This window comes from Madurella fahalii (assembly GCF_045866475.1).
Source record: "Madurella fahalii IFM 68171 DNA, scaffold_4, whole genome shotgun sequence".
NCBI lineage: Eukaryota > Fungi > Ascomycota > Sordariomycetes > Sordariales > Madurella > Madurella fahalii.
Genome location: NW_027263974.1, coordinates 5,444,148 through 5,467,083, shown reverse-complemented (window position 1 = coordinate 5,467,083; position 22,936 = coordinate 5,444,148). Strand labels below are relative to the sequence as shown.

Here is a 22,936-nt window from a genome sequence, read left to right as displayed (position 1 = left end):
GATTATATAACCCCTAGGATCCTAGTCGTCTGGCCTATCTGGGCTCCCACTACATAACAATTGCCCGGGACTAAATTGAAAAAACAATGCCCCTATTATACCTCTCAACCATCAGAACCTATCGTACCTATCGTACCCATTATCGTATCCATCGGGTCTATCGTCATACCCATTATCGTATCATCAGGTCCATCATATCTATACTATCTATCGTCGTATCTATCAGATCTATCCTACGTAACTGCATTATACCTATCGTGATACTCGTCCCTATTATCTTCGATAGGGGCGTTATATTCAGTCCGGGTATTTCAGGGCGGTTAGGAAAGTCAGGGCCGTCAGTACCGTCAAAGTCGTTAGGCCGTCAAAGTCGTCAGTGCCGTCGAGGTAGTCAGGGCCGTTGCAATAGTCAGGACCGTCAAGGCCAGGGTATCTATTGTAATACCTATCGTAATACTTATTCCGATCAATAATTTGATATTGGATAGGAATACAATCTTCAGTCCGGGTAGGATAGGTCGAAGCCGAGATCTGAACCATAATATTATACAGGAATTCCGTTAAGACCACAAATTCCTAGTATTCCTTTGAACCCTGAATCCTGGCTCGGAAGTCTACTAGGCTCTCTATCGGTTATTATTACTGACGTTATTATTAACGACGTTATTGTTATTAACGTTGTTGTTAACGACATTATTAGGCCGGGTAGTAGCTTTGAAAAATGTACCCGATTAGGAGGTGTCTCTTATCGAAGGTCTGGCTACAGTAGTTACAGGTATATAACTGGGCTACTGCATCTGACTGCAGGGCCGTCGAAGCCGATCGCTGGGCAGGCCGGGCGGGCGAGATAGGTCGGGTAGGCGAGGTTAACTGAACTGTCGGATCCGATCGTTAAGCCGGGTAGGCGGGTGAGGCCGAAATCAAGTTTAACTGGGCCGGCCGGGCTGGCAAGGCCAATTGAACTTAAGGTAGTTAGGTAGGTAAGGCCAATTGGACTTGACTACGTTCTGGGGGTTCTATTAAAGAAAAAAGAAAAAAGGGGAAAACAGAAAAAGAAGATAGTATCTAGGAGTCGAACTGACTTAGATCTCGAGTACCGGCCGGTCAAACTAACTTAGATAGAGTCCCGGCTACCCGAACCTACCTAGATACGATTTCGTCCGGCCGAACTGACTTAGATAGAGTCCTAGCCAGCCGATTAACAGCATAAGTCTCTTCGCCGGGTATAGCCCGGGCAAGCCAATTAATTAGGTACACCTAATTAACCCACTTAGCTATAGAACCTAGATACAATTTCGTCCGGCCGAACTGACTTAGATAGAGTCCGGCCGGCCGATTGACAGTCAAGTCTCTTCGCCGGGCGCAGCCCGGCAAGCCGATTAATTAGGCGTATCTGATTAGCCCGCTAGGCTGCAGAACCCAAACCCCAACCCCAACCACAATATAGTTCTAACTCTATATATCTCAGCCCCCTTTGGTCGCACTAACCTGTATTTTCGTAGTAGGAAGCTCCTGATTATTCTCTTTCGTTTAGTACCGGTTATACAATTTTCGGAGCAAAAAAGGTTATCCGTTTCTACTCAGGAAGTTTTCATCCGTTTCTACCCCCTATATTCGCGCTGTAGCCTATATAACCCCCCACTTTTCATCCGTTTCTACTAGAAACGAATAGAGAATTGGAGATAGGCCTTAATAGTTAAAGACAATTAAAATCAATAGTTTAACTAATTCTTTCTTTCAATTTACTTACTCTATTAGGAACTATATTTACAGCCTCCCTCTAATTAGAAGAAGTCCTACCTATCTTTATTATTACTTTAGTCTAAACTATATTATTAAGAATCCTAGTTTATTATCGGATTTCTCAGTCGTTGTTCCTCCCTTTATTTTATTATCTTATTATTTTATTAATGGAGTAGATATATATTTTCCACTCCATTTCATTATATACTCCTCTAGATCGGTAAGTTTTTATGAATTAGCTGGGGTATCACGTCGTATAGGCCAACCATCGCGTTAGGTAGATAGGGTTATTAGTAGTACGTTATAGATCGTAACTGTCTTTCGAGAACTAAATTTTAGATTATCTTATATACCCTTAAAGGTTAAAATAATCCTAGATTCGAATAAGGAGGAATCTATAGCGAAATAGTAGTAGAATTAGTAGGAGAAGTTAGAAGGTTTTATTTTATTAAGAAAGTAGACTACTCGCTTATAAAATACGTTATCTACTTTTTATTAATTTCTATTAGAAATAAATAAAAAATTGTAGATAGAGTTAGGGTTAAAAGCTAGGATTTAGGGTTAGGGTTATATAGTTGATTTTAGGGTTAGAGTTAATAGTTAAGGTTACTTAGGACATAGATTCTATTAAAGATAGTGTTAAAGTTAAAGTTAATTAGAATATACATTGTATTAAAGATAGAGTTAAGGTTAAAGTTAAAGTTCAAATAAGAGGGTTAGGGTTAAGTTAAAATTAGAGTCTAGGAGAGAGGAAGAAGTTAAAGTTAGAGTTCAAATTCTCTCTTTTTTTATTTCTTATTTTTTTCTCTATCAGATTCAATAGAGGGTAGCTGTATAACAGAGTCAATCTCTCTAGCAATAGAGGTTCAGACTCTTCTTTATCGAATTGTATTAGACTCTGAATATATATAGAGGTTAGGATTTTCAGTCAAGTATATAGATAGGCTTCTAGAGAGGTAAATATATTATAGTATAGATCTCTAAGAAGAATACTACTACCTTAGCTGGTAAGGACTTAGCGAGTAACTAGGTTACTACTAACGGCTCTATTCCCTCCGTTTTAGAGGTCAATTTCTTCGCTCTTATCAGAAACTTCAAGTCTAAACCTGACTTCGATTAGAATAAGATCGCTATAACTACTTATCTTATTAGTAAAGGTAAGTTCTAGCTAGCTACTTAAAACCTCAATCGTAATAGACTTATTAGCGTATAAGAGTAGTAGACTTAGCTAGTATACTAACCCTCTATTACAGCAAAAGATACTATGACGCAGACCTCTAAGAAGAATGCTACTACCTCGGCGTTCGAGAACTTAGCCGGTAGCTAGGTCACTATCAATAGCCACATTCCTTTCGTTTTAGAGGTCAATTTTACCTACACCCTCATCGGAAACTTCAAGTCTAAGCCCGAGTTCGATTGGGACATGATCGCTGCTACTGCTGGTCTTACTAGGAAGAGAAATTTCAAGTCGGCTACCCTGAACCTCTGTTATAGTAAGACTTACTATTGTATACGAACAGCAGACTTGGCTGGCGTACTGAATCTCTGTTACAGTAATATACGGGGAAGTACACTATAGTGCAGACTCCTAAGAAGAATGCTGTTACCTTGGCTGGCAAGGACTAGACAGGCAACCAAGTCACTATCAACGGCCATATTTCCTCCGTTTTAGATTAAGTTCCACAAAGTACATCGATTTAACTCGTTTCCATACAAGATAAGGAAGTTCAGTTAAGTACAGTGCTTCAACCCTTATCTATAAAGAGCAGGAAAGTCCCAGAAAGTACAACGCTTCAACTGTTATCTACAAAAGGTAAAGGGGTTCTATAAGGTTAAGTACTTGAATCCCATATATAAAGAATAAGGGAATCCTATAAGGTATAGCGCTTCAACCCTTATCTACAAAGAACGAAGGTTTCTCTAACATACAGCACTTAACCCTAATTGCTAAGTGTAAGAGGGCGCGCAGTAAACCACTCTGCCAATGAACCAAAAGATCCGCCAGTTCAATCACTCCGTGATTGAACGCTGCGCACCACTTGCTTATATCACGTACCCGGGGCTGCGCCCTCAGCCGGTCCCGTGACACTAAGACAATACTGTGGATGCGAGTATCTAGAATTAAGGGTCTTTAATTGCCAGGAGTGCTGTGGATATGAGCATCTAGAATCCAGGCCTACTCAAAGGCTGGGCTATTCCCTTGGATGCGAGCATCTAAAATCAAGGTGTAATACAAGTTCAAAGTACGAAGATGTGGGTTCTGATTTACTGCTGGTATTTATTCTTTAGGCTCCCTTGAAGAAGAGAGAGGAAAGAGTCTCTGAGATATATGAAGTCAACCATCCATTATACCCCTCTTCGCCTTAATGTCCCTTTATTGTAGTTGGCGGTATTTGTGTGTCTGGAGATAGGAATATCCAGAATCAAGGCCGTTTTAATGGTCAGGACAGTGCTGTAGATGCGAGCATCCAGAATATGGGTCTGGTTATGGCTGCTATTCCTGGGGATGCGAACATCTAGTACTAACCTCTTTAACTGCTAGGGCTGCTGTGGATGCGAGCATCCAGAATATAGGCCTGGTCATGGCTGTGCTATTCCTGGGAAAGGGGACATCCAGAGTGTGGGCCTGGTTATGGCTGCTGTTCCTGGGATGTGAACATCCAGCACCAACGCCTTTAACTGCCAGGGCTGCTGTGGATGCGAGCATCCAGAATATAGGCCTGGTCATGGCTGTGCTGTTCCAGAGGATGGGAACATCCAGGACCAACGCCTTTAACTACTAGGGCTACTGTGGATGCGAGCATCCAGAATATAGGCAGTAAATGCAGTTCAATCTAGGGACCTTATTCTAGATCCGAGCATCCTCAAAAAGATGAGTACTGGGCTGGAGTTGCATCCGACAGTAACGTATTAGGTTTATCTGGATACTGCGCATGCTTACATAACCCAACATCCCAAGATACTTAATGCTATTGTGCCACCATCAGGCAAATTGCAGATAAAGTCCTCCACGATACTACCATTATGCCACCGTCAGGCAAATTGCAGATAGAGTCCTCCACTATACTACCATTATAACCGATGTGAGAGAGATTACTGGTAGCAACTGCTACCAAAGGAAGAAAAACATAATATACTTATAGCCCAAATCCCCAACCAGGCCTACGTACTTGCTCCTCCTCACCCTCCTCCTCCTGGCTATCCCTTATGGTCCTGCTGCCAGAAGGCCACCCAAATCCATTCCCCTCTGCTAGGTTGCTCAGGTCCTCCCTCATTCTGGCAGAGGAGGTGGGATGCCCGTCCAATGAGAGCCGCGGGCGGTGAGAGGGCCGGGAGGGCCGGGAGGGCCGGGAGGGCGTGACAGGCATCTCCTCGGACCAGTGTCCGTCCCATGAGCGCCGCTGGTGGTGAGAGCGCGGGGTGGGCGTGGCAGGCGTCTCCTCGGACTGGCCTCCGTCCAATGAGAGCCGCTGGCGGTGAGAGGGCAGGGTGGGCGTGACAGGCGTCTCCTCGAACCGGCGCCGCTTACGGGACTTGTCACTCTCCTCCAGAAACCGTTTGACGGCCGACGGGGGCGGGGGGAACTCCGGAGGGGCGGCTGCGGCGTGGTCCTGGGAGACGGGGGCAAGGTCCATGTCCAAGATGCCGGGGATCTTCCGGACGAACAGGTCTCTCACCTCCTGTGAGCAGAGAGGGTGCTCCATAGCCTCCATTACGGCCTGTCGGATGTTCTTAGGGGCGATGACCATATCCCCATTCTGCTTTGTCATGCCCAGCAGCTGACAGAGCGCTTCCTCCCCCTTCTGCCGTTGTTCGGCACTGCTGGTACGGTTGACAACATCGCCGACCTGGACAAGGATGGCATCCAGGTCGATAGGGGCGTCCTTAGACCAGTCAGTGTCTTTGATGGCGGCCCTCTCGAACCACCAGGGGACCCGGTAACCCAACTCCTCATCATCGAAGTCAATACTGTCGATGGTGGCCCAGATCTCCTCCAGGGTGGCCTCCAGCAGGCTCAGATCCCGCGGGTTGCGGCGGATGAATGCAGCAAGCTGCGGCACTATGTTCTCAATCCTGTCGAGGATCTCCGGCACCTCCCTGTTGCCGACCTGGTCCGGGAGATTGACAATCTTGGAGACGATTGTCGAGAAGATGTGACCCAGGGTCCGGTTGGTGTCGCTATGGTAGTCCTGGACCTTGTCAGGGGGGTTCAGGACCCACGAGTAGCGATTGAACGGCTGGCCGAAGCTCATCTTTATGATCTCGTAGGCGACCATGCGCTGCAGGTGGATGCTCTTGATGAAGGCGGGGATCCGGGCTTCGAGGCGCAGTTGCTCGCAATACTTCCTGTTGATCTTGTCCTCCATCACATCATACATGGTGCCGGTAACATGAAGGATGACCCAGTCGACGATCTTCTTGCCGCCGATACGGCTGATGCGCCCTATGGTCTGGTGGATAGTAGGCCAGTTCCATGGGTACTGCAGGATGATACCCCTGCAGCAGCACTTGTGAAGATTCAGGCCGGCAGATGACAGGCTCATGTTGAGCACCAGGCAGTCCATGTTGCTGGCCGGATTATTGAACAGCTCGACAATCCGCTCTCTCTCGTTGCTGGTGTGGGAGGCTCGGATGGAGGCGACACTGAAGGACAGTTTGTCCAGGAGGGCATGGGTGAGCCTAAGACACAAGGCATTAGCATTTACTAGCTAGCAGGTTAGGATGCGAGCATCCAGAATTTCACCGCAGCCAGGGAGCCTTGTGGATGCTCGCATCCAGAATCTTACCACGGCCAGGGAGCGTTTTGGATGCTAGCATCCAGAATCTACCATGGCCGGGCAGCTGTTCTGGATGCTCGCATCCAAAACTAAGAGTAAGGGGGGGGGGGGGGGGTGGATTTTGGATGCACCCAAACCAAGGGGATTTAGGACGGGGGTTGACTTACTGCTGCATCCAAGGGTTGTTCACCACAACCAGGGTCCTCTCGCCCTCCTTCTTGTTCTGGTGGACGAGGGTGGCCACGCGGTGGAGGACCGGGGACTCGTACATGACGAAATGCGCCATCCCGTTCCGGTCGCTGGGGACGGTGACCGAATTGTCCTGGCAGAGCATGGCGAACAGGTAGGAGAGGCCGCCGTCGATGTCCCGGTCCCGCAGGTATTCGGTATGTTGGGCGCCGAGATGCGGCTCCCCGTCGCTCGTGGCCCTGGCCTTGAACTCCTCCCTCTCGGAGACACTGCCGAGCTTGACTGCCTGGGAGATGCCCTGTATGAGGACGTCCTCCCTGGTGAGGCTGGTGCGGTCGTCCAGCTGCATGACCCGGTAGGACTTCAGGTCCATGGCCACCATCCAGAGGGCGCGGACAATGGTCATGTTGATGTTGCCGCCGTCCTCGCTCTGCTCGCCACCATCGCCCATTTCGGGGTTGACAATGACCTCGTTCGAGTCATTGGTGTTGCGGATGGTGTAGAGGCTGCGGAGCAGCTCAGTGGTGACGGTGGCGACAATAGTAGCGGCCGTCTTGTCGGCATAGCCCAGCTCCTCGACACGGACACGGAGACCAGGCATATGCTCCCTTGGGTAGTGCATGGTGCCGTCGGGGGTCTCCAGGGGGGTCTGAGGGGAGCGGCGGAGGAGGAGACAGTCCATGATGGCCTTGTAGACCAGGTCGGAGTTCTCTGTGGGAGCATGCGACTCGGCCTCATGGAGTTTGACAACACTGACACCGCGGGGGGACAGGCACCAGAACCGCTTGCCAGTCCGCTCATAGTAGTCGCGGAGCCGCTTGTCCGAATACTTCTCATTTTCGAAGACGGCCGAGTCGATGGCCGAGTCCTTTTCGGCATCACGCTCGGCCTGCACCTTGCTCTGCAGCTCCCTGATCTCGGTGCGGGACATGATGAACGACTTGGGAGGGACAAATTTGCCATACGGCTGGTAGATCTCGGCCGCATACGCCCATTCCACGCTGTTGGGGACCCTCAGGTCAAGTTTCGAGACCGCCTAGGCCAGCGATCCTAGAGACCTGATGTCGTCAATCTTGTTGAGGGTGGGGGTGGCCGACATCATGTGGAGGGCGCGGGTGTGCGTGGTCATGAGGCGGATGATGCGCGAAAAGCCCGACTCTATGTTCCGCAGGGACTGGGCTTCATCAACAATGACCCGGCTGAACTGAAAGCCATCAAGCGGCAGAGACAGTATGTAGCACTTGATGGCAATTTTCTCCCTCCGGATCATGCGATCCTTCAGGTACTGCTCTTGGATTTTGATCCGCTTCTTGATTTCATCATGAAACTCGGCCTCCATGCCCGGGGGATGGCACCGAGCGCCTCCCACATGTCACCGGCATTCCTGGCATCCAAGAGTTCATCACGCTCCTGGATGCCTTCGTTGACCGACTCAAGCTGGTTCAGGACGTCGTTGAGGGCGCTGGCCACCTGGTCATCCTCGTCGCCCTCGTCGTCGGAATCGTCCGACTCGTCGGAGCTGATGTCGGCGTCGACATAGTTGTAGTCCTCCTCATCAAAGTCCGAGTCGCTGGACTCCGAGCCGCTGCCTGCGCCGTCCTCAGCCTCCTTGCCCTTGTTGGACTTGTTCTTGCTGGCCGGCTTGGACTTCGGACCTGTGCCCGTCTTCTGCTTCTTGGGGGGCTGGGTCTCCTCTCCAGACTCATCGCCGCTCCCCTCCTCCTGCTCGGCCGCCTTGCGCTTTGATGCAGCCTTGGCCTTGTGTCTGGCCCTGATCTCCCGCTTCTTGGCCTTCTCAGCCTCTCTCTTCTTGGCCCGCTTGGCCTCCTTGAGCTTCCTCTCCTTGCGCTTGAGGTAGCTGCGCTGCCTCATCATCTTGGCCCTCTCCTGCATGGCGGCGCAGGCCTGCTCATCTGCCAGGACCTTCAAGATCTTGTTGGCCAGGGCGGGTTTGAGGCGCAGTTGTCCATTCTTGACCTGGATCTTCAGGAGGTTGAGATGCTCACGGGTGCGAACGTTGACCTGGCGACCGGGCTCCGTGTTGATGATGTCGAGGTTCCACGGCTCCTTGGCTGCGATGCTGTTGCTATAGTACTGCACCGAGGTATGTTGGACAAAGCGGGCACGGAAGGTGGACAAGCTGGTGATGACGATGATCCTGCAGGTCTAAACATTGGAGTTAGCGACCATCTCATGCGTGCCTAGGATGCTCGCATCCGGAATTTTACCATGGCCAGGGAGCCTTTTGGATGCTCGCATCCAGAATTCTGCCCAGAGGGACCGGATTGTGGATGCTCGCATCCAGAACCCTGCCCAGGGCGACTGGATTGTGGATGCGAGCATCCACAGGCACAGGGGAGACAGGGGGAAAACTTACCTCGGGGTTGTTGGTCTGCTTCTTCCACTTGTTGATGAGGTTGGGGAGGTCGGCGCCCAGCTCAGCCGCCTGGGCAAGACGAGTGTTGCCTCCATGGGACTTGGCATCGCCCTGGGCAACCACCACGGTGAAGAACTTACCCCAGAGACCCATGATCTCATTGAAGACCTGAGCCACCAGGTTGGGAGGCTCGAACATGATGGTGGGACTGGCGGTGAACTCCGTGCCGTCCTCCTTGCACCGCAGGCAGTTGAAGTAATCCATAGCCACGAGGGCCAGAGCGGTCGATGTCTTTCCCAGGCCGACATCATTGCCGAGGATTGTGCAGGGGATCGGGGTCTGCTCTGCCAGCCACATAGAGTACGCGTCTGCGAGCTGGTGCGGCATGAGATTGAAGTCCTTGGCGGTACCAGGGACATGCAGCTTCTTCCAGTCGATGTCGGACACCTCTTCAAATGGAATGCCGACGGTCATGGCTGCAGCGACCATATCCACCGGAGGATTCTCGTGGCGGCTGACCATGTTGCTCACTGCGGCGGTGTTGGAAATAAGCTGGCGGACCTCTTCAATGACCTCCGCCTTGTCCAAGCGCTTATGCCGCGCCTCGATAGTAGCCAGCTCGGTGGCAAAGGCATCTTGGGTGGACAAAAAATCCTCAATTTGGTCCCTGGCGGTAAGCCCGCCGAACGACTTGATGACGTCCTTGGCCTGTATGGCGGCGCGGGGAGGGAGGAAGTTGGGCTCCAGCTTCTTGAGGAGCGCGTCCAGCAGCTTGCTATCCATGGCAATGATGTTGTTCAGGTCACTGGTGAACTTGCCGCCCTTCCTACGCCTGGTACCACGCGCTCCTCTGGCCCGCTTTGCATGGCGGCGGCTAAGAGAGATGGCAGGGTTGTCCTGCAGGAGAACGCGGGCACGGGTGTTGAGGCGGTGCGCCAGGAGCTGGGTCTTGGTCATGGTTTTCGGCCTGGTGACAGATGCCTCCGGGAAGCTGCGGACAAATTTGATGACCTCCATACCATAGAGGGCCAGGGCATTCTCGGGGACTTTGCTGTGGTCCTCGGCAGACAGCAGGTTCTGGGAGTCGGCGACATTGGCCTCCCAGTAGCCCAGATCACCCATCTGTTTGAATATGCCCTTGGGTGTATCAAGGTAGAGGCCGGCAGACCGGCGGTACCGGAACACCAGGAGGGCGTAGACAGCCCGGAACCAGTCATCCACAGTGAAGCCGAACATGCGGCCGGGCAGGTCCTCACCGTGCTCATCAAATTTCTGCTCAAAGCGGCAGGGGAGGTCGAGTGTCCTGCCAGTAGTTGCGAACTTGAGCATCATGAGGAGATTGGCAAGGATCGTCATGTTGTAGTGAACTTCAGAGCGATTGTGGCTCTGCCCGAGGTCGCCGTTGCGAATGATCCAGGTCCTGTGCTGCTCGAGCTTGGCAATCTGCGAAAGCAGGGACTCAGAGTACCGGTCCCCTTTGACATTTTTGAGATACTCAAAGACAGACTTCAGGTTGTTGGCATTGGTGCGCGACGTGTTGCACACCATGTAGCGGTTGAGAGGGCCCAGGAAGGTTCCAGCTGTGCAACAAGTTAGTACTGTTCAGTGTAGATAGAGGCGGGGCGTTGTGGATGCTCGCATCCAGAATTAGCCCTACTTGCGAGGCGCCTTGTGGATGCTCGCATCCAGAATCGGCCCTACTTGCGGGGCGCCTTGTGGATGCTCGCATCCAGAATCGGCCCTCCTTGTAAGGGCGATTTTGGATGCTCGCATCCACAAGAGGCAGGCAGGGAGGGCTGATTCTGGATGCTCGCATCCAAAGGCAGGCGAGAGGGGGCGATTTTGGATGCTCGCATCCAAAGGCGGGTGGAAGGGGGTTAGCAAAAAAACAGGACTTACCTTGGGTGTCGAGCCATGTGTTCATGGCGGGGATGCTCTTGAATCCCAACACTCCGCACTGATGGGTTGTGTCACCTCTGCCCTCGGGACTAAGAGCCTGCATGATAGTGAGCCCGGACATGGCCAGGGAGTCGTAGGTCTCTTTGGCCATGGTGAAGACACGAGACATGTCGCTCTGGGTCGGGTGCGGCTTGGTGTGGTATTGGGGCTCGAAGTCGAAATCCCACCAATGCGGCTTGGGTTCGAGGCCGTCTATTAGATCAAGATTCCTCTGTCTCCAGCTGCAGTCCATACCGAGAGTCCAGCATTTGCTCTGCGGCTGCTTCCTCTTGTCCTTCTCCGGGAGGGGCGGGGCGGGGTAATTGCGCGCTCGGAGCCGTGGTATCACCTCAAGATTGGCCGATGAAAGCTCGTAATAGACTGGGCTTGTGGACTCGGGGTCCTGCAAGGGGGTGCTGCGCTGCTTTGGGCTCTGGGGCCGAGGAGGAGGGGGCGGGCTGCGGGGCCGGGGAGGAGGTGACGGACTGCGGGGCGGAGGAGGAGGGGGCTGCCCCTGATTATCGACCTTGCGTCTCTTGGCCAAAGGCTGGTCAGAGTCGCTGGTGTCTGACTCTGACCCAGAACTGCCAGATCCAGAGAACTCCCTGCGGTGTGTAGCGTGGTCACCAGAGTTGTTCTTAAAGCCTGATGGAAAGACGCGCTTCACCTCTTCCATGAACTCGCGTATCGATTCGTCAGTTGTCTGGCGGCCGGTCTTGCCCTTGCGAGCAGTTTTTCCCTTGGGAGCAGTCTTGTTCTTGGGGGGAGGCGGATTTTCATCCCTGGGCGGGTTCTCAGGATCGCCATTGGAGTCGCCCTCTTTATCATCATCCAAGTCCTTCCCTTGATTACTTGTGGACCCCAACTCTTCCGCCCACTCTTCTGCCCACTGGCGCGTTTCTTCATCAAGGGTTTCAGAGGCGGGTTTTCCCTTGGGAGCGGTTTCTTTAGGAGCAGACTTGTCCTTAGGGGGGGGAGGCGGGTTCTTAGGATCCTTAGGGTTTCTGGGGGCCTCGGAGTTCTGTGTAGCTTCCGCGGCGGCTTTCTTGGCATCCGCATTGGCCTTCCTGGTGGCAGCGGCCTTCAGAGCGGCGGCCTTCCTCTTGTCGGCGAGTGACTGGTTGCTGCCAGTGCCGGGGGGGTTATCCTGCTTGGGAGGTTGGGCTTTGCTGCCGCTAGCTGCAGCCTTGCCAGCGGGGGGCCCGGTCTTCTTCTTGGGCGGCATCTTGACCTGCTGGGCATTAGTTCAGTACGCGCTTTGGATGCGAGCATCCAGAACTTGACTTACTTGAGGGGGGGGGGGGCAGGATGGGTCGGCGAGAGATTGGTAGCGCTGACTTGTGGCTCCTGAAGAGCGGTTTGGATGCGAGCATCCAAGATCGGCAGGGAGATGGTGAAAAAAAACCAAGAGCTGGGCTGGGAGAGCTGATGGAAACAAGCTGGTACAGTTGGCGGCGCCAGGAGCGTGAGGATGCTCGCATGCAAAATCAACCCGGGGGGGGGAGGGCGCCCGCGAGAGAGTTGTTGTGGGAAGAAAGGAAGAAAGGTCGGAAAAGTTGGGGGGGAGAGGTCTTTATATAGTTGAAAAACAAGGGCCCCACTTCACGTACAAATTTGCAGATCTTGCTATTGTTTTCTGCGAGAATAGGAAAAATGTATTGTGAAGGTAATCGCCCTTTTCCATCCCAAATATAAAAGTGGGGCTCTGTTGAGTTGATGTGTTATTTCGCTCTTATCAATGGCCGGTTTCCTTTCATCCCAACCCCATTATTTCCGCACCATTCCATAATCTACTGCAGAGGAAAGAATAGCCAGATAGCCCCGGCCGCACAATAGTAAGAATATGAGTCACATGAGCCCAGGCCACCTCAATTCCTTCGGATGGATTTCAACACCACCAACCACACCTTCCTCCCACAACCCCCAGCAAACGCGAAGATCGCATGATTCCAGACGCGTGATCGGCTACGTCAACTCGTCTGATTTGGACAGAGGGCTGGAATTTCAACCCAACGCTGCTTTCTTCCTCTTACGGCCGCAATCGACTGCGAGGCTCGGTTGATTCTGGGCGCGAAGTCGGCCACGTGACCTCGGACCGCGTTCGATTTGATCCCAGTTGAGCGATAAGTAAATCCGAACACCGCTTCTCCCTCCTACAACCTCGAGCGAATGCAACGCTGGTTCAATCGTGGATGCGAGCACCCAAACCACGCCCCGAGACCGTCAAGTCAGCCAGGTAGAGCGTTTGGAGTAGGATAGGTATGTGACAAATCCTGGATGCTCGCATCCTCAACAGCTCTGGCCTCGGTAGAACCATATCGTGGGGTAGCAGGACCGGTGGAAGCAGATCACGGAGTTTTTCGAGACGTAAGATTCCGGTTGCCCGCCTCCTGAACACAGCTAACTCAGCCTTGTAAGGCCCCGATGTTGTGGTGCCAAGCCGCTAAAAAGAGCCGCACGACGCCGCCAAGCCGCTAGTGTTACACGACCCCGGGCCTACAATTGGACACCATGAACCCCTCCAAGTTCATTCTCGTGTTCGAGCGGGGCGGGATCAAGATGACGTTCTGCCAATCGTGCCGCGACTTGGTCATGAATACGGCCAGGGATATCAAGAAGCACGTTGAGAACAAGAGTTGCTTCGTACCAGAAGATGGCGAGGTGGAGGAGCTCGTGGCCACTCTAGCAGCGGAGGGCAGTCTCATCGACACCAATACAACATATAACAACTGGCTGTCGAATATCTGCACGCGATTCAGGGAGCCCATCGACCCCTTGACGGCCATGGGAGGGGACATCTTGGACGGTTGGGGTTGCACCAAGTGCGGCTGCGCGGCGACGGAGAAGAAGAGGATCTGGGACCACTGGCGCCAGCAGCACGTAGCCGAGTGTGGCACCACGAGCGAGCAGGACCAGGTCGAGGCGACAAAGGTGCAGCGCCTGACCATCAAGAAGGCACAGCGCTATATCAAGGTCAGGGGCGGGGCATCGACAGCGACGCTGCCGAGCGTGGGTTCCGGGATCGCGGCGAAGCTGCTGCAGGGGCTTTACGATGCCGAGACGCATACCCGGGAGATCTCCCTGCGCAGCCCCGGCGACCGGGAGCCAAACGACTTCCTGGATAAGATGCGGTTCGAGGCCCACCTAGCGGGATACGACCCGGCCGAGCTCACGTGGCTCATGTACGACCCGAAGGCCGAGCCGGATGTGAGGGCCCCACTCGACCGGATGACCGCGGCCCTGCGGAATATATGCGAACAGGCGGCATTGCATATTGACTCGGAGACCAATATGGCGGTCAGGATGGAGCTGAACCGGCGACCGGGCGACGAGGGCAAGAACCGTCAATTCTCCGTCATCAGCAAAGGCGCAACTGAGAACTATATCCGGGTCTGGAAGAAAATATTGACGTATGCGATGAGGGTCGCCGTCTACCAAGGATGCGGGGACGGGGCCGACAAGATCACCAAGGCACCGCCGGTTACGCTAACTCCGGCCCAGCTAGCGACTATGGAGGCCGCGATGCATGCAACTGAGCCGGCGGAGATGGAGTCGGCTATGCTGGCGCTGGTAGACTCGCTACTGCGGGTGGAGATGAAGAACAGCGACTTCGAGAACATTGTGACCTCGGCCCTGGGAGTCATGGCAATCGACGATTCTGGCGGCTGGAAGAACGCAGTAACATACAGTTATTCGACCCCCCTTGGCGCAACGCTATATATCGCTCGTCTATGTCTATATGAGCAGAGTAGGCGACAGCAGTTGGCAGATCAGGCCGAGCTCGGTAAGTCCGACCCTAGCGGGATCAGTTGGCTTTGGTTGCTGCATACCCCATCCCTGCCGTGCATACTGGTTGTTTGAGGTTGCGTGCTTAGGATGCTCGCATCCAGAATTCATTTAGCCTGCCAGTCTCGATTTCCTCCTTGATTTAATTTGGTGGTACGTGTTTGCTTGCGGTGTGCGTGCTGTTGCGTGCTTAGGATGCTCGCATCCAGAACCATGTTTGCCTGCCGGTGGAGTTTTGCCCTCTCGGTGCTGTTCGATTGCGTTATTGTGCCTGCAACTTACGTGTAGTTGGCTGCTGTGGATGCGAGCATCCAGGATCAGTTTGATCTTCCGGTCTGCTTTTGCCCCATTGATGCAGTCCGATCGCACTAGTGTGCCCGCGATTTGCGTGCGGTCGCCTGCTTTGGATGCTCGCATCCGGGACCCGCTTGATATGACAGTCCGCATTTACCCCGTTGGTGCTGCTCGCGCCTGCGATGGGTAGCCTGTTGTGGATGCTCGCATCCAAAATTGCCTTTACGAGTAGGGTGGATTTTGGATGCTCGCATCCACAGCAGGGCGGCGAAGGCTTGGATTCTGGATGCTCGCATCCACAGCGTGCCGACAGAGGCTTGGATTCTGGATGCTCGCACCCTCACCGTTATCAGCGGCCGCTGACCATCCCCAGGCGACTCCGCCCGCTCTCTCGCAGATATCATAGCAAAGCGTATGCAGGGCCTCCTCGTTGCCGCAGGTGATAGCGCCGTCCAGACGCCACTGATGTGGGTTGCGCTCAGTGAGGGGGTTGTCGCCGGGATCCGACAGAAGACGCTGCTGCCTCGGAACTGCGAGTGGAGGGGCGGCAAGCTATATATTGAAGACTTGAGTTTGGGCCGGGAGGACATGATGAAGATCATCCAAGGGGCACAGGAGCGGGCGCTGGAGGCGATCAAGCCCCTTTTGTTGGGCCTAGATCTGGCGGCCCTGCCGGTCCCCCCGCTGGAGGGCGTATACGATGACCGATCGGACCAGCGGCTAGATGGGTGTTTTCTGCGGGAGCCCAAGAATGCGGCTTGGGTGGACAAGTGCAAGACGCTCTTGGCAATGCATATACAGCAAGATGCGCAGCAGGCGAGCGAGTGGTCGCGCAACGGGGTCATCAGCCATACCCGCCGGGCCTCATACGAAGATGCGCGGGTCGACTTCCTCAAGAGCCTCCTGGTCGCCGTCCACGTCACCGCGGGCCAACCAATCCGGCGCCCCCAGGTCCTAAGCCTCCGGTGGGCGAATACCCAGAAGGGGGGGCTTCGGAACATATTCGTCAGCCGCAGCCGTGTTCTCATCCGGACGACGGGCGGAAAGCCGCTCTGGAAATTGGGCGAGCGGATCACATGGCGGGCGCTACCAGGGCCGCTATCGCGGTTGGTTGTCATATACCTGGCGGTGGTGGTACCGTTCAAGACGGCCCTGGACATCAATAGCGGCCAGAGCGGGCTGCCAAACCCGTTCCTGTTCGCGCGCGGCCCTCTGGTCGGGACAGATTCTCAGCTCCCGGACAGCGCCCTCACCGACAGCCTCAAGGAGACCAGCATCGTCACCGCCGGTCTTAGCATACATGTCAAGTGCTGGAGGCATATCTGTATTGCCTTTGGCCTTAAATACATACCCGAGTCGACGGTTGTGGAGGGAGATGACGACGATGACGACACCGAAGACATCATGCACGCAATGGCCGGCCATACGGAGAGGACGGCCACACGGGCATACGCGCGTATCGAAGGGTCGGGCGACAACTTTGAGCGCTTCATCAGCTACTCGATTACATGGCAGAGGTTCTGGAATGTCGGTGGTGGCGATGCCTCCTCAAAGCACCGTATGGATGAGGACGGGGAGGATATGGCCGAGGACCGGATGAACCACGATCAGCAGGTGGCCCGGCTGGCGGACGGGATTGACCAGTGGAACGACGACATGCTCCGGGAGATGTACCGCCGCGCCGATGTCGAACTCCGCAGCCACCAGGCACAGGTACTGGAGGCGATGGCACAGGGAGAGAATGTGCTGTATGTTGCCGGAGTCGGGGGGGGGAAGACGGTAGCGTTCGCGCTGCCGGCATATGCACAGCCTGACGGCATTACGGTGGTCATCCAGCCGCTGCGTGCCCTGCTGGAAGACACAGTAAGGCGTCTGCAGGGCTGGAACATCAAGGCTGTGGTCTGGGACGGCTCGGAGCCTGAGGGCTCGTACAGTGTGGTCCTGGTATCGCCGGAGGCCATGGGCAGCGTGGACTGGGCTAACTACATCAACCGCCAACGGGACAAATACAGGATCGACAGGGTGGTGCTGGACGAGGCCCAGGAGGTGATCCTGTCACACGATTTCAGGGCACAGGGATACCACAACATCAGGAACAAGATGGACCAGATCAGCGGTATCCAGGTCTACATGTCGGGGACCCTGCCGGTGGCGCTGGAGGATCGCTTCATGGAAGTGATGAAGCTGGACCCCAATACGGTCCAGGTGGTGCGCAACGACACGACACCACGTCATATCCGATTCGAATGGCGGGCAACCGACCAGCCAGAATCTGTCATAGTGCAGCTGTGTTCCCAACTGGATGGTCTACGGCGCCAGAAGGCCATTGTCTATGTCAGCAGCATTGCCAACGGCACTCTGCTCAATACGGAGTTGGGCTGGCCCTTCTACCACGCAGGGGACAAGAACAAGCGGCAGAGGGCTAAGATACTGGCCGACTGGGACAAAGGGGGCGGTATCATGGTGGCCACAAGCGCACTCGGACTTGGCCTAGACCTCAAGAATGTGGTGCTGGTGGTGTGTTGGGAGGCCAAGGACATGCTGGAGATGGTTCAGATGTTTGGCCGGGCGGGACGGGACGGTACACCGGCGACGGGGGTCCTGGTATCTGGCCGGAACGTGGGCACGGGGATGAAGGAGTACTGTAGCCCTCGGTGCCGTAGGGACAGTCTCTCCCGATACCTCGACGGCAAAAGCAGCCGGTGCGGGTTTGGCGACAACCGGTGCGATGTCTGCGCGCCAGGCAGAGACGGGATGCCTCTACTATCCACAGGCCCGCCAGGATCTACCACCAGCCCAGGCAGCATAACCAAGGCCTTCACAAGGCTAGGAATGACCACGCCACAGAAGGGCATAGTACGGTCTTCGAGCTCTTCCAGCTGGGTAGGAGGGGCCTCAAAAATAGGCCTCTCCGGAACAGGCATATCACCCATCCCCGGCAGCCGTAGCCTATATATATCCCCCGATCTGGCGGACATGGTGGTACGGGCCAATGAGCGGATGGATATGGCAGAGCAGTCGCCGATGGTGGAGTCCCCCACTGCGATACGGGGCATTCAACAAGGAAGCCCACTACGACGTATAGTTTCGGCCCAGGATACGGGCAGCGCTGGCAACACACCGGCACGTACAACGGCGGCCCCGGGAGGCACCTGCAACCGGCAGCATACTTTCCGGCAGCGGCTGGAGACTTGGGGGGCACAGAGGGAGGGGAGCCGGGTTACTGGCAATAGCCATTATCTGCTGATGCGAAGATATCACGACTTCGCAAAGGCCATGTTCGAGCGACGGAGCTGCATCGCCTGCTTCACGGAGTTACGGGAGCATAGGTCCCATTATCTGCGGTCCTGCAATTCGATGGAGTGGGGCGAAGATATCGCAAGGAGGTTTCAAGCGAGCAAGTACGCCAACCCTGGGCTGCCCAAGGGGATGTGCTGGGTGTGTATGCTGCCGCTGTCATAGTGCCCAGTAGCGCAGACACACGGGTGCATGTTTCAGCAGTGGCCCAAGGATGTCATGGGCTATCTATTCAACAAGCATATGGACCAGTGGGAGGAGGCTATCGCAGAGTTGGGGGGGCCAGCCGAGCAAGCTATTGGGCCTGGGGACAGTGAGATGTTCGGGGCCTTGGGCTCTGATATGTATAGATGGCTAAGGACAACAGTAGAGTTGTCAGACAGGTCTATAACAATGAACTTGGGGCTGGTGATGGCTAAGACCCTAGAGAAACTGGGTCTGTTGGAGGCAACAATCTGAAGGGAGGGGGGATAGATATGGGGGCTCTAAATTTGCTGTATGTAGAATCTTTGCTACTAATATACCCTTGCTGCTGCTATAGCTATGGTTTAAAAATGATTTTAGTACTCTATACGGTCCTGCAGGAATTTTGACATAGTGAAAAAAAATAACAGAAATACTCGAGTACTATACCGGCCGGTATAGATTGTATATATCTAGGACCTAGGGCAGTTTGGCTAGGGTGGTTTGGGTGCTCGCATCCAGAATCCAGGGCAGTAGAGGTAGGGCGGTTAGGATGCTCGCATCCAGAACCCAGGGCAGTAGGGCTAGGGTGGTTAGGATACTCGCATCCAGAATTCAGGGCAGTAGGACTGGAAGGAGTGATTTTGGATGCTCGCATCCAGAACCCAGAGCAGTAGAGCTAGGGTGGTTAGGATGCTCGTATCTAGAACCGGGCTAGTAAAACTGGAGGGGGATAATTTTGGATGCTCGTATCCAGAACCTAGGGCAGTCGGACTTGAGGGGGTAATTTTTAGATGCTTGTACTAGAATTGAGAGTGAGAGAGCAGAGTTGGGATGGGGGTTTAGATACTCGTATCCGGAATTGAGGGTGGGAGAGTTAATTTACCGGGTAGTTTAGATGCTTGTACTAGAACTAGAGGTGAGAGGGCTGGGTTAGGATAGTAGTTTGGATGCTCGTATCCAGAATTGACGATGGGAGAACTAAGTTATAGAGTGGTTTGGAGACTCGTATCTAGAACTAGGGGTGGTTGAGGATGCGAGCATCCAGAATCCAGTAGGTAATTTTGGATGCTCGCATCCAAAGTAGAGGTATGTCAAGACATAGAGATAAGTAGAACCCAACGATACTGCTTAAGAAGGAAGATAGATTGTAGGTTACAGTGGATTACAGGGAGGTACTCAACTAGAAAACTGACCCACTCTTTTCTACAGAAGGGGTCGGCCACTGTAAATGGACCCACAATTCTGTTCAGAAGGGGTCGGCCGTCGCGTTCAGAAGGGGTCGGCCACTGAAGGCGAGTTCAAAAAAAGTGGAGAACGGCCGACCCCCGGGGTCGTCCAACCAACTTGAGAAATGATGCGGCCGAGTCCCGGGGTCGGCCAGCCCACTATATATATAGTGGGGCAGTTGATATCTTGGCACGCTTTTTACTTCAAAAACTTGCTAACTTTGAAAATTAATAACTAATTAACGAAAATAGATAGAGCAAAACGGACTTCAGTATAATATAGATTCGCTATTGATCTATATTATTGAGATAGGTACAGTTAATTTTCCTGCAAACAAGGGCTAACCCTAAGGCGAGAAGTCGTAAGGGATTCAGTTGAGCTAGGGTTAGGGTTGGACTAGGGTTAGGGTTCATGGTTAGGGGTTCAGGGTTGGGGTTGGGGTTGGGGTTGGAGTTGGGGGTAGGGTTCGAGTATAGCGTATAGGGTTTCCGTCTGAGGAGGGGAGAGGGGGGGGAGAATGGAGGTTCGGGTTAGGGTTCCGAATTTTTTTTTTTTTTTTTTTTTTCCCCATCGGATTCTACAGGGGTACGGGCTTCAACGGAGTCCACCCCCCGGCCGGCTCGCTTCGGGGGTGGCACGGGCCCTTTTCTCATCGGATTCCAGTGGACTCCGACGGCGCATGGGGGATAGAATCGCTGGGATGAGGATAGCATCGGACCAGAGAGGACGGAAGACTTAGTATATAGTAATAGAAAGTAATAGACCTAGCTAGTATAGGCGAGGGCTCTTTTCTAGGTACCTAGACGCCAAAGCTAAAAGAGCCGCCCTTGCCATCGCCGCCCTTGGTAGCGCCGCCAGCGTTTGCTTGAGCATTGCCACCCTTTCCAGGCATCTTGAAGTCGGCATTCGGGACCACTGTTCCGGCACCGAACTTGACGTCACCACCAGTACCGTTACCGGCAGTGACGGTACCGGTCGAGCCGGTCCAGGTTCCCCTTGAAGCCGTAGCATCACCACCCTGGCCGGAGCCGTTATACACAGGCCTGGAAGTGCAGCTCATGGTGATAGAGAGGAGGTATCGTGGCCTGCAACGAGCAATGTAAGAGGTTTCTGTTCGTGTTTGATGGATGGATGGTTTCTGCTTCTTCGCTGCCTTGGTTATATTACTCTTGCGGGAGGGATAAGCACCCATATTTATGTTGGGACTGGCATTTTCGTTCGGCCTCTTGGTCCAGCCGGTTCAGTAGAGACAGCTTGAAGCTCCTATTTCGGTGGCGGTTTCTCGATTGCCGCCTGTTCCGACGTGAAAAAGATGTTTCACCGAGAAAGTGGAAAATTAGGACGCCGTACAATAACACCATCCTCCTCTGCTGACATCTATGAAGTATGATTGCTAATAATGCAGGCCGCCATCGTCGGCTCCGCGCTGCGGATGATAGCCACCTTTGGCGCTCACTGGTGCAACCCCCCTGCGTTCCCCGTAGGAATGGTCTAAAGATGGCGGAGAGTTGGCAGGGCAGAGATGCCCGATTCAACGAAGTGCAGCTACCTTCCTTAGGGCCCAGCGGTCTCGGAAAAGGGCGATGCGCTACTCTACTGGTTGAGGCACGTCGAATCTGATTTTCCGCAGAAAGAGCTGCAGCGCCCCCACCTTTTCCAATTTGAATACAAGCCGGGGTTGCCGCGTGATCCAAACCGGGGTTTGTAATACAACTCATGCATGCTTCATCAGCACTTTGTGTTCTAGCGAGGGATTCCGAGTAGTCAGGCATCCGCTCTGGTGATCGACTCACGGGGGTAGGTACCTCCTGGCCTATCGTCATAACCTTTCGAAACTCTAGCTTCTTCAGCATCTGAGACTAGGCCTCGAGGTACCTAGCTAGTACTAACCCCGCCTTCTTACACCCAATATGTGTTCGCGGGTGGGAAACGCCCCGTTTTCCTCCCGCTACCCCACACGACCAAAGTTTTCCACCCAGACAGCCAAACACCCCGGGGGCATGCGGATCGACTTGGTATGGTGCCTAAGCTTAAGTCCCTAAACCCTATGTTGGCCGCGGCACGGAATGCTGGAGAGGGAGAAACAAAGGAACCAGAATGAAAAAAATAAAGCGTTAAAATTCGAGACGCTGAACTAATATTAAACCCCGCGCTATCCCCTCCGAAAAGTCACGAAAGGTAACTGTTAAGCAGAGGAGTTCAAGCAATCTGAACCACGAGATAGTGTTTCTCTCACCATGTCCTACGGAGTTTACTATGTGTATCTCAAATGGATCTCGAAAGATCCAACCGAATGCGCATGTAGTGGCCGTTACCATCTCTGTTTCCCTTCAAGATACGATGCGGACGAGTTCTACCGCACCATGCAAACGGTGAAGAGCAACGGCAAACCTTATTTCACCAGTCTAACTCGACTCTCGCCCCAGTTTTGGGGTTACGATTCGGGTGGTATGTATATCCCATACAGAAGGATTTCCCATTCTACTTCGTGAATCCAGCAAATAAACAAACAAGCTAACAACTTCTAACTACAGATAGGAAGGAGAGCCTAATGAACGTTCAGACAAAAGGCCTCGTTAAGGACTTCCGAGAACGCTTGAGCGCCACTTGGATACACAACCTCCACGAAGGCTATGTCTCACCCCTGCCCAACCAGGTCAGCGGGCCCGACTGGCTCAGTGGTGGCTACTTCTACATCCGCAACCGTCGTCAGCCGAGTTTGTATTGGTGGGTGCACGGTCAGCACGTCCACGCCTCGGAGAAGCGCCGTACAAAGTTCAGGATTGAGCTGTGCGAGCAGGTGCCTGACATCAGCAACAATTCGCCGGTAGTGCTCGTCCGCAAGGACAAGGTCCAAGTCGAGGTCGTCCCCGAGACCGCCACACCGACCTATGTCATAGACAGCCGTCAGTACCTTGGTATTCCAATCAACTCGTCCCCGAATACAACGCCCTATGTCATTCTCTCGAGCACTCCCTATCATTGGATCTTTGAGGACCTGGTTTGCAAAAAAATCGGTGTACGATGGAGGAACGAGAAACAAGACAGCGGCAGTTTTAAAGAAGACCCTTTGCTTGTGCTCACCGGGGTTCCTGGAGCTGACGAATGGGAGTTGTGCTGA

The 22,936-nt window shown here is 53.6% G+C and overlaps 4 protein-coding genes across 4 annotated transcripts; 2 read left to right on the top strand and 2 right to left on the bottom strand.

The window, feature by feature from the left end:
* Positions 1-4,880: 4,880 nt before the first annotated feature.
* Positions 4,881-12,250, bottom strand: MFIFM68171_08545 (uncharacterized protein; the record flags this gene model as incomplete). Its single annotated transcript, XM_071063965.1, has 6 exons — positions 4,881-6,423; positions 6,689-7,711; positions 7,769-8,000; positions 8,066-8,876; positions 9,088-10,667; positions 10,987-12,250. 6 exons carry the CDS (start codon positions 12,248-12,250, stop codon positions 4,881-4,883), a joined length of 6,453 nt encoding a protein of 2,150 aa, XP_070920066.1.
* A 1,286-nt stretch (positions 12,251-13,536) lies between these two features.
* Positions 13,537-14,886, top strand: MFIFM68171_08544 (uncharacterized protein; the record flags this gene model as incomplete). Its single annotated transcript, XM_071063964.1, has 1 exon — positions 13,537-14,886. The coding sequence occupies one exon, from the start codon at positions 13,537-13,539 to the stop codon at positions 14,884-14,886; it is 1,350 nt and encodes a 449-aa protein (XP_070920065.1).
* Positions 14,887-20,614: 5,728 nt separating this feature from the next.
* On the bottom strand, positions 20,615-20,875 carry MFIFM68171_08543 (uncharacterized protein; the record flags this gene model as incomplete). The annotated part of the gene is made up of 1 exon (XM_071063963.1): positions 20,615-20,875. The coding sequence occupies one exon, from the start codon at positions 20,873-20,875 to the stop codon at positions 20,615-20,617; it is 261 nt and encodes an 86-aa protein (XP_070920064.1).
* A 1,177-nt stretch (positions 20,876-22,052) lies between these two features.
* On the top strand, positions 22,053-22,936 carry MFIFM68171_08542 (uncharacterized protein; the record flags this gene model as incomplete). The annotated part of the gene is made up of 2 exons (XM_071063962.1): positions 22,053-22,263; positions 22,350-22,936. The coding sequence occupies 2 exons, from the start codon at positions 22,053-22,055 to the stop codon at positions 22,934-22,936; spliced, it is 798 nt and encodes a 265-aa protein (XP_070920063.1).